Source organism: Silurus aristotelis (assembly GCF_946808225.1).
Source record: "Silurus aristotelis genome assembly, chromosome: 22".
Lineage (NCBI taxonomy): Eukaryota > Metazoa > Chordata > Actinopteri > Siluriformes > Siluridae > Silurus > Silurus aristotelis.
In genome coordinates, this window is record NC_139595.1 from 14,699,444 (window position 1) to 14,710,762 (window position 11,319).

The 11,319-nt window shown below is 37.3% G+C and overlaps 1 protein-coding gene across 3 annotated transcripts; it reads right to left on the minus strand.

The window, feature by feature from the left end:
* Positions 1 to 556: 556 nt before the first annotated feature.
* On the minus strand, positions 557 to 10,385 carry fam124b (family with sequence similarity 124B). 3 transcript variants are annotated; one of them, XM_083525875.1, is made up of 4 exons: positions 10,162 to 10,379; positions 6,958 to 6,989; positions 5,844 to 6,595; positions 557 to 4,295 (listed from the first exon to the last, which is right to left on the minus strand). In XM_083525875.1, the coding sequence occupies exons 1-4, from the start codon at positions 10,257 to 10,259 to the stop codon at positions 3,741 to 3,743; spliced, it is 1,437 nt and encodes a 478-aa protein (XP_083382001.1). In that variant the 5' UTR covers positions 10,260 to 10,379; the 3' UTR covers positions 557 to 3,740. The 3 variants fall into 3 exon arrangements, with proteins under 3 accessions (XP_083382001.1, XP_083382002.1, XP_083382003.1); XM_083525876.1 differs by having other exon boundaries at positions 1,803 to 4,295; positions 6,958 to 6,984; positions 10,162 to 10,385; XM_083525877.1 differs by lacking the exon at positions 6,958 to 6,989 and having other exon boundaries at positions 1,803 to 4,295; positions 10,162 to 10,380.
* Positions 10,386 to 11,319: the final 934 nt, after the last annotated feature.

An 11,319-nucleotide genomic window follows, 5' to 3' on the forward strand; every position in this document is an offset into this window, starting at 1 on the left:
TTTTTTTTTTTTTTTTTAACAAAAACCAGGTGACATTATAACATTATGACCAATAAAGTGAATAACACTGATTTATATCTTCATTACCTTTTAGTGGGTGGGATATATATAAGGCAGCAAGTGGACATTTTGTCCTCAAAGCTGATGTGTTAGAAGCAGGAAAAATGGTCAAGCATAAAGATTTGGGTGAGTTTGATAAGGGCCAATTTGTGACGGCTAGACGACTGGGTCAGAGCATCTCCAAAACTGCAGCTCTTGTAGGATGTTCCCAGTCTGCAGTGGTCAGTATCTATCAAAAGTGGTCCAAAGAAGTAACAGTGGTGAACCGGTGACAGGTCATGGGCGGCCGAGGCTCGTTGAAGCATGTGGGGATGGAAGGCTGGGCCGTGTGGTCCGATCCAACAGACGAGCTCCTGTAGCTCAAACTGCTGAAGTAGTTAATGCTCGAATGCTTTATTACTTAACATGTATCTTGATTTTAGGAGCAGAAGCGAAGAGAATGAAAAAAAAAGACATTTGCAGTTTCCCTCAATGGAAAAAAACTTAAGACTCGATATAACACAGATGCAATTCAGGTTTATTCAGTCACATATTTTTCCATCTGGTTTGACACGGGTGCGTTAATGCAATAGAGTAAAGTAACGCAACATCGGAAACATTTCACACATTGAAGAAAAAAATTCAATACTTTTTCAGATTATTTTAAATACATCATAAAGTAACAACTGTGTTGTCAAATATAATTGGCCAAAAGGTGTTCATTCAATTTCTCTTTAGCAGCTCTGACAATAGCTGGCAAAAGCAAGGCCAATTGCAGAGTTATATTAATACACTTAGTCTAATACATGATGATTCTGTTGTAACGATTGTTTTACCGGGATGCACCACATCTAATAACAAACAGATTTTTAAATATACACTATATGGACTAGGACGTTTGTGAACACCAGAGTCATATGTGCTTTTTGTACATCTCATTCCACATTTACTTCCCATTTGCTGTTATAATAATCTCCACTCTTCTGGGAAGATGTTCCACTAGATTTGATTTGTCCACAAAGGCATTAGCAAATTACAGCGGGGAAAATAAGTATTTGACACATCAGCATTTTTATCAGTAAGGTGGGATTTCTAAGTGGGCTATTGACACAAAATTTCCACCAGATGTAGCCATCAAGCCAAATATTAAATTCATACAAAGAAATCAGAACATTTAAGTATACAAGTTGAGTCATAATAAATTCTTGACGGAAAGTCGCACTGGATCTGTTTTGTCGCGATTCGCTCGTGACGTAGCGATGGATTCAATTCAAACGGTGGGAACAAACAAGAAATCTAAAAGCAGCAAATAACAGCAGTAAACGATCCCATTTTTTAGTCACTGTTGTGGTTTTCAGCAAATAATTATGCATTTGAACACCAATGCATATTTTTTCCTTTTTTTTATTTTTTTTATTAAATCAAGTCTGTTAGCCTGCTGCCTTTCTCAGTTCCATTCTCTTTTTATAGCATTTGTGTACTACAACAGTTAATTTATATATATATAAATAAATCTTAATTTACTGTGGCTTTACTACGTTCAAATGCTTGTTTTCAATGTTTTATTTATTTAATTAATGCATATATCATGTAATTATTATACAAAATTTAATTTATTATATATTCATGATGTTGCGATTATATTTTATATTGATTTTTAAGCATGGTTGTCAACTTGCCATCTGCAAAATACAATACAAATGTTGATTTACACGAATTGCTTCACCGTTCATACTCAAACTCTTTTTCTTCTTTTTTTTTCTTGAATTTGTTCAAAGGAGAAATCCCACACGCACTTTTCAACAAGCAGCTACTATAAACTTTAACGTGTCTAAATGAATCGTTAAACTCACTATGTGGCTTTGGCATTTTATAAGTACGCTTTTATTCATAAATAGCGTGAATTAGGGTTTTATATAGTTATAATAAGCAAAACATTTAATTAAAAGAAACAAAAAAAATAAAAGATTCATCAAAACAATAATCATCAGTTGCAGCCCTAGTTCCAATTCATCCCAAAGGTGTTCAATAGGGTTGAGGTCAAGGCTCTATAGCAGGCCATTCAAGATCCTTCACTCCAAACCCTGTAAATTATAGCTTCATGAAGCTGGCTTTGTGCACAGGAGCATTTTCAACCTGGAACAGTCTCATTGTTTAAGTGATGGGAAAATTCAATGCTGTGTCTCCAGTTTTTTGGTAACAGTTTGGGGAAGATTCACACATGGCTGGGAAAGTCAGGTGTTCCAATACTTTATGTCCATATAGTATATCATGCTACATATTCAACAATGAAACCTGTAAACAATCATTTATTTAACATTTCTAAAATCTGGTTTCTTTTATTTGTAATTAATTTAATGATAAGGGTTTTAACTAAAGGCTTGTGAGGTCATGACCTGTATACAGCCTCAATTAACAGCAGTTACTGGTTCATGGATGTTCTGCAAGTAATCCACATGTGTCCATAACTGGATAAAGAAAACGACATAATTCTTTGATAGTCAAAACTGATATATTATTTTAAACTGGCACCCATTAGAAGACAAAGGTCCTGGATGGTAGCCAGATCCTCTCTCAAGTGAGTAAAGGAAATGTTTTTATGCAATAAATGTTTTTTTTTTATGATTGAATTATGCTTTATTGTTGGCAAATGTTTGTTACAAAGAAGTAATAAAATAAGAAAAATAATCAACTTTATGGTAATAATTTCCTGCCACATTGTGCCGTCACATCTCATGATGCCACATGATGTTTGATCCATTCCTGTGAACGGTTACACCATAAGCTTGTCTACATGTTTTAGAGACTTTTTTTGTTATTCTGAGGTAAATATATTTTGAGAAAAAAAGATTCTGGATACTCTCTGGTCAAAAAACACACAATTTGTTGGTTTGCCTGCTCGAAGAAATTAAGTTGTTCTGAAAGGTGCCTTTAGGCAGAGAAACTGTCGAACTGGGTTGGGACTCCAAACCATTAGACTCTCCAAACCATTAGACTCACCTACCTTCAATTATACTAAGGGAACACAGGTTTTGTAGTAATACAGATGCATGATCTGCACTACTTGCCTTTAAATTGATGGAAATGTGATGGCCAATGCTGTAATTCATAAGAAAAGCCCTGACATTCAATTGAGACATTTGGCAACCCTTTTTTGACCTTTCCATACATTATCGTCATACTGTATTTATAAATCTATTGCTCAGTCAGGAGAGTTTGGAGCTCTTGAGCAGTAAAAAAAGAACTTCTTGATAAAAGTAGATGCAATGTTCCCCTCAATTCTGCCCCTGTATAAGGAAGCAATTAAAGACTCGGCAAACTCGATGTGTGTGAAGATCTTGACATGGAACAGCTGATAACTCTTGAAGCATGATTGCATTCTGTATGCAGCGATCTCCCTTTTCAGTTTAATAACCTTTGATTATAGGCAGTTGAGTCATTTTAATTCATTTTAATTTAATTTTCATTTTAATGATGTCTTCACACTAATCACCTTAACTTATGCAAAACATCACCCGGGAATGGGGACATGCTCGAAGACAAGTTTCCTGTGCATGATCTGTGTCAGGTATAATCAGCATAACATGCTCAAGACATAATGAAGATCTGTTTTAATGTGGTTCCAGCAATTCAAACCATGATACTAAAACTCAGTAGACTCAGTATCAGGTTGGTAGAGCTCTAGTTCACTAACTATTTAATCAGATGAAGAACTCGTCCACTGGTTCTTGCTCTTGGATGAGGCTCTGTGCAGGGAAGGGATCTGAGAGACTTTCTCCTTCCGAGCCGCTCCACGTCCTCTGTACTTCTGGCAGGCAGTGTCTTAAATCTCTTGCCAGTGTGTCTAGAGCAGGTCTTTGTACAATGACAGCACAGCCTGTGTCTACGTTTGTCTCTGGCTCCTTTTCTTCTTCCTCTTGTGGTATGAAGTGGGCCACAGAAGAAGTGGATGGTGCGACCGGCTCAAAGAGATTGATGGACAGTAAGGCAGGACTGCTGCACTGGGATGAGTAGCAGGAGCTGCCAGGAGTAGTACTACAAGCACTGCTGGAACCAAAGCTCTCTGTGGCACCTCCTGCCAATCTGTGTGTTCCAGCAGTGCTGCCTAGTGGACGCTCTTTAAGCTGGCACAGCCTGGTGCCCGGAGAGGCTGAGATAGGAACTGGGCACCTCAACAGCAATCTATTAGGAAGAGTGGGGCAGCTTAGGGGAAAAGCCGATGTGAAAAGCCTCTGGGGCTGTGTTACTCCTTTAACCTGTAAAACAAACATGCATATTATATTATCTTTTGCATCTGTAACAGTTGGTGGTGGAGTTTTGCACACCTAGTCATTTTTTGGGAAATCCATCAACTTGCCTGTAAAATAAAAGCTAAATAAATGTACATTTAAAAAAAAAAAAAAAAAAAAAAAAAAAAAAAAAAAAAAAAAAGCAGTTTGTAATTTGTAGCACCCTCTACTGTCTGCAAGCTGAAATGCAATTGCAGTGAAACATTTTCTCTTCCCCTTGCTAAACCATATTCACTCGTTTTAATTATATATGTCTAGTGATTTGAGATTAAAGAAAACAAATAGATCTGAGCAGATGTTCTAGATGAAGACAGAGCTAATTTATGGCCATAAAAAAAAAGAAATGAAACTAGAAAAAGCAGTCTTGCTAAATGTCTTTTGGCTAAATGATACAAATTTTTTCCAATTCTATAAGCACAACAAACTGTAGATTTGAACAAAAAAAAGGTTAACCGACTGAGAGATTTGTGTGCGGTGATGCGTGGCAGTTCACGCGACCAGACAATAAATTAGCATGTAACCCAGAAATAAAGCAAGGCTTGCTGAACTGCTGTAATTAACGTTAAGTTTGTCTGCTGAACTAAAAAGTAGTTAACCTGAATATGAAATGTGTAACTATGACAGCATTATGTTGGTCAAATTGTTCACGAAATCAAATTGTTCAATTACAACTCAGTATAAAAAAAAAATCATTATTTGCAATGACACAAGTTTTACGAGACTTGCATTGGAAGACTATTGTTTTTTTACATGTGCGTTTAGAAAATCAGGCCACGAATGCCTGGAGCAAAAACTCAATAAGAGAATATCGTCCAGGTCATTGAGGTTTGTGGTAGTTATCCATCTTGAAATGTACTTTCATGCTTTTTTTTTTTCAAGCTTGGTGCCGTTTCAGTTCCTATGGTGGTCTAGATTCGTTTCCAGCACACACATTTCTTTTCCATTGGGGAATGCTTTGACCATGAGACCGAATCAAAGGAAGGCAACGGGAGCTTTTACCATACAGATTGACTAGCCTGGCTGTTAATTATGTTTCATAGCATTCAGCCTTTTGTGCCTCCTGAGCCTCTTAGAATTGCTTTTTGGCAACTTGTCCCAAGACCAAAAACCAACACAGTTTCACAGGGAAAACCTTGTTCCATGTATCCCATCTTATACAATTTACATTTCAGACGAAAGACTGATCAGGTGACTCCTCGATTATTTGGTGTTTGCTAAAACAACTTGGAAGTGCTGGATGTTTCAGAGTAGAAGTAGTAGTTTTATGCTAAAAGCTGAGGAATGATCATTTATGTTTACAACTGGTTCAGTTCACACAGCTGAAGCATGGTAATACGATATTCAGTGGTACAATAAGTACTCTGGCATGGATAATGAATCACACAGCGTAGACCAGTTCATTCTGACTAGGCACGTCATTCAAAAACCTTTTTAAAAACCTTGTTTAAATATGAGCAGTCAGGGTAAGCATTACGAAAAACATTTATTCTATAATATGACATTTCCATCACTTACCTGAAAGAGGATCTTGCTACCATCCAGGTCCTCTGTCTGCCAGCGGGTGACGCTGATAGGTGAGCACTGGTTGGGCAGCAAGGGCACGAGCTGGCCAATCTCACCCACTCTGAACTGCAGTACAGCAGAGTGGCACGTCTCAACCCGCACACCGGGCGCCAACTGCTTGAGCGCTAACTGCACGCTGAAAGTCCTCTCTTTCAGTAAGGTAAACCAGCAAAACCCAGCTTTCTGTTCCTCAGCTCTCATGTGTAGGACCGTCTCGTAAAGTCTCACTGCATCCTCAAAATTCTCATGCCCACTGTGCAGGGTCACACGCAGCACTTCACCCCCACAATGTACTGGACGCACTGCCCACACTGGCATACCAGGGCCAAGACTGTAAAAGTCCCGCCCGGGCAGCAGGTACGGTCGCAGCATGGCATCCGAGCTGGCATGGCCATTCTCAGTGTGGTGGTACTGCCAGGGTGGGCGCTGGAGGAAGTCAAGGACACGGAGGATGCGTTCTTCACCGTAGGACTCGTGCAGGAAAAAGATGACAGCTAGAGATGGGTAGCTGGTTGAAGGGCACACGTGAGCACGGGTGTACTCACGTACCGGGCAGGCGCGTTCAGACACGTGGAAGAGGCGCAAACCTGGACAGACCCATTCGAGCAAGCGATCCAGTGTATGCTGGAGGAGGAGAGAGTCACCCGGGTTAGCCAGCAGGTGCATGGCGACTGGCAGGGGATCGCGAGGAGTCATGAGGTCAACTGGGTGGGAAAGCAGAGGCTTAAGTGTTTGTGGCATAAAAACTGGTTTAAAAAATGGTTACTGTATAAAAATACAAAAAAGCACGGCTCCCAACCAAGCCTTCGCATAAGGCTGAGTAATGATAAAGGTCAAAAAGAAGCAAACACAGAGAATGATGGATCATGTAAAGTGCTAAAGGGATTTTTATAATAATAATAATAAGAAGAAGAAGAATCCTGACTCTGGCATGCCATGCAGCTATCAACATGCAGAAGCAGAAACATGCAGATGCCAACAAAAGATAAAATTATGGAAACAATAGAAATTTAGAGATCTGAAATATGTTATGCAGTATTATAGTATGCATGACTATTGTACTTACTGCTACTACAAGACATTTTGCTGCAGTCTGATCTAAAAGAAAAAACAAGTCAGATTAATATGTTTAGATGATGTGGAGAGTTTGCAAGCTGTAGTTATTTTTAAAATATAGTTCATGAAAAAGCTCAAATGTATAAATTTGGTACTGTAGTCAGAGTTATATTAAAGACTACTTCGAAAGATGTTATTGATGCTGTTTTACAAGAAGTGACAGCTGGTCATCACATTAGATGGAAGGACTAAAAGGAAGGATTTAAAAAATATATATTAATTCAGTATATGAAATCCTATTGTACAACACCAATTAGAAAAAAGTGTGGGAAAATTTTGATTAAAAAAAAGGATGCAATGATTTTCAAATCTGATATACTCATTTTATCACAATAGAACAAAACTAAAATAGAAAACACATTAAATGTTTAAACAGTTATTATTTTAAAGACAAAATAAGGTCATTTTTATATGATGGCCGCAACACGTCTCAAAAAAAGGTGGGGCGAGGCATCAAAAGGCTGGAAAAGTTATTGTTACTAAAAAGAAACATAAATCGTATAATTAGCAACAGGTTAGAAACTTAACTGGGTATAAAAAAAGTCTCTTAAATAGAAAGACTCTCTCAGAAGTAGAGATGGCAGAGGTTCACCAATCTGTGAAAAACTGTTTGCACAAATTGTGGAAGATTTTCAGAATAATAATTTTCCTTAACATTAAAATCGAAAAATTTTGAATGTTTTATCACTTACAGTAGAAAATATCAGCGAAAGATTCCAAAAAGCTGTACACTAGGAGACAAGGGTGAAAATGGAATTCAAACAGGGATGATTCTGTAATGAAAATCATAGCATGGACTCTGAAACACCTGAAAATGTTGTCTATGAACATCTACAAATGCACTTTAAAGCTCAATTAAAATGAAACGGGCCAAAATGAAAAACTGTTCTGTGGTCAGAAAAAATCTAAATGTGTACTTCTTTATGGAAACAAAGGGCAAAACATTCTCCAGACTAAAGAGGAGAGGGACCAGCTGCTTTATTAACACTCAGTTTAAAATGTTCTGATGATATCGGGTGCAATAGTGGAAAGGGAAGCTTGCACATCTGGATGCTAAATCAATTCTGAAAGGTATATACTGGTATAGGTATACAGGTTTTAAAGCAACAAATGCTTCCATTCTGACAAATGTCTTTTTTTCAGGGAAGGCTTCACAAATTTCAGCAAGACAGTGCAAAACCTGCACAAATTATATAGTTAATGTCTTTATCTCCTTTTTTATTATTATTACTATTATTATTATTTATTTACTTTATTTTATTTTCATAGTTTTTATAGTTGTTCATATTTTTATAGCACCAACACCCCATGACCAAATTCCTTGTACATAAAACCTATGATTCTTCAACTAAAATAAATCTGATTCTAATTCTTATGCTGCGTGTATTGTAACAGCATGGCTTTGTAATAGAAGAGTCCAGGTGCTGAACTGACCTGTCTGTAGTCTAGACAATTTACCATATCACCGCATCATTAAACGTAATATACGACAAAGAAGACCCAGGACTGTTGAGCAGCAAGAATCCTGTATCAGACAAGAATGGGACAACATTCCTCTCCTAAAACTCCAGCAACTGGTCTCTTCAGTTCCCAGACATATACAGCTGTACAGTCTAGACTTTTGTGAGAAGAAGAGAGAATGCTACACAGTGGTTAACACGGCCATGTCCCAACTTTTTGAGGTGTGTTTCCAGCAATCAAATGCAAAATTGCCTTTCTTAAAATTGTACATTTCCTCAGTTTAAACAGTTAATATATTTTCTAGGTTCTATTGTGAAAAACATTGGTTTATGAGATGTGCATTCTGTTTTTATTTCAATTGAACATTGATCCCAACTTTTTTAGAATTGGTGTATATTTTACTGCAGGGTCAATCTCTCTCGAGTTTGGACAACAAAACTATTACAACTGATCAGTCGATTTCACAACAATAGCATAATTATAAGAAGGATGAGAAGCAAACTAAAACAAATAATTTTGTAATACACTATTGTTTTAAGAGTTTTAAATCCATACCGATATATTGGCCATGTTTCTGCTGAATGCCATCCATAGTAAAAAAAAATAAAAAAATTAATTAATAAAAAAAAAGATCAAAAGTTCAAAAAGCAACTAAAAAGTTAGTGCATCGTTCAGTCATTTTGTGTAACGTGTACTGTACATGGGCGAAATGTTCTCATCGTACATTAAAGGCACTAATTAGTCGACAGCCTGAGCTAAAAAGAAATCAGCCTCAGCCTCATTTCTTTATTCTATTGTAGTATTTCCCACAAATACCCAAAAAACATCAAAAAAGGAAGCCATGAAAGACAAAAATTTATTTTTATATTGATTGATGTGGCAAAGACATATAGCCATTCAATATACATTTGTGACATTATATGACAATGTGTGTGTGTGTGTATATATTACACACACACACACACACACACACACACACACACACACACACACACTGTCATATAATGTCACAAATTTATATATTGAATGGCTATATGTCTTTGCCTTTGTGTGTGTGTGTGTGTGTGTGTGTGTGTGTGTGTGTGTGTGTGTATATATATATATATATATATATATATATATATTGTTTACTTTTTAGGGTTTAATACATTTTAGTACACGTGCTTTAACATTTTAGTTGCTAAACATTTGCTGCTTAAACGAATAATATTTGTTATTTGTACATTTATGCCACTGCTGGTTTTAATGACTTCTGTGCAGCGTTCAAGATCCTCCGCTATTTATTGTCTCGATGAATTCATAGTGAGACAATAAAGAGTGACTTATTTCTCATTCCATTGCACGCCAGCTTGTTTTACACGTCTCGAAAGATGCTTGTTATTTGAAGGATGCGAAGACATTTCATTTTTCAGCAATGTGACTCGTTATATGACACAACATGCCAAAACTGTGAGTAAAAGTGAATGGTCCCTCGCTAGTTACTGCGTGTTTATCCGTCGCCCACTTGGAGACCGCAAACAAAGGCTGCTTCAAAAAAAAAACGCGCATACTAGCGCACTAAACAGTGTGTGTCTATCCGGTGAGATATCTGCGCCAGCGCACACTATTTAGTATTCAAGTATGCGATTTCAGGATCCAAAGTGACCAATATCAACAATAAAATAAAATCGGTTTGTATTGAGAGGTAACTCACCCTGCAGTTTCTGCTCCGGAGTCGGTGTTTCCATCCTCCACGCTTTTGTGGAATAGAAATGGTTTGCGCAGCATTATTTCACCATTTCTTTGTAGCATAAATTTGCCATCGAGTGATACGCTTTCAAACTTTCCATTCGGGAATAAAAAAAAAAAAAAAGTAACGGTGTGGTCCTGCTTGCTCTCCGCTAGGCGTCGGTTTCAGAGCGCCACCTACCGTCCGGGTCAATAATCAAGTCATTAAAAATTAATCAGAAAACCCTCTGTCTGTCCAACAGCTTCCAAAACGCACCACAGGTCCACCATGTACTATCTGTAGGAAGTGTCTTGGTATTATAATGCAATCTATTTTGGAGCAGATGGCCACCATGCTGTTATTAGATTAATCCGAAATACAGCAAATGGGATTGAGGAGCTGTCTCCTAACGGGACTCGACTTGAAGGACAAATCCAGTGCGCATGTGCATGTTTAAATAAACAGTTCGGTCATACGTTATAGTGATCCTGCTTCTGATTTATTATTCTGTGCAGGTATTTTTTTTTTCATTATTCATCACTTGTGTCACAGTCACACTTCTTCTTCCATTGCCTTTTTTTTTTATATGCAGTGATGGAGACCAGAAACAGGTTCGGAGATGTGAAGATTGATCTTTCATGATGGGACCTCCTCAGAAAATAGAGGAAGTGCTGATTATAGTGGTGCCCACTATACAGTTTTATGCAAGAATGTGTTCAAATGATAATAAAACAGTGCGTGACGTATTCGGTTGCCACTCATAATCGCAAGGAATCTCAGAAGAAATGTAGCATTCTAAAAGTCTACAAGTTTTTACACAGATCCCAAACAGAAGAAACCTGAGTCGGAATATAAGATCCGATCGTTTACCAGAGACATTCAATATCACATTAACAATAAGATTGGAAAGATGTCACATCATTAACACACAAAGTGGCTGAAATAAATATGGAAGCCTCCATATTAGTTCTTAGTTTACAAAAAGCTAGCTAGCTGATTATAAGTGACCATGAAACAAGTTGTATGATCAGTGTTACAAATGTCTGTATGGTTGTTGATCTCAATGAAATACAGTCAAACACATTTCTAAGAAGTGCCTACACAATATTATTGGTTTTGATGTTATGGCTGATGAGCGGTAAA

Bases quoted from the DNA above. Each gene is read 5' to 3' on its own strand.
- fam124b (XM_083525875.1), bottom strand. From the start codon at position 10,259: ATGCTACAAAGAAATGGTGAAATAATGCTGCGCAAACCATTTCTATTC. The intron at 6,596-6,957 runs GTAAGTACAATA...TTTCCCACCCAG, and splicing joins CAAAATGTCTTGTAGTAGCA to TTGACCTCATGACTCCTCGC. The intron at 4,296-5,843 runs GTAAGTGATGGA...TTTGTTTTACAG, and splicing joins GTAGCAAGATCCTCTTTCAG to GTTAAAGGAGTAACACAGCC.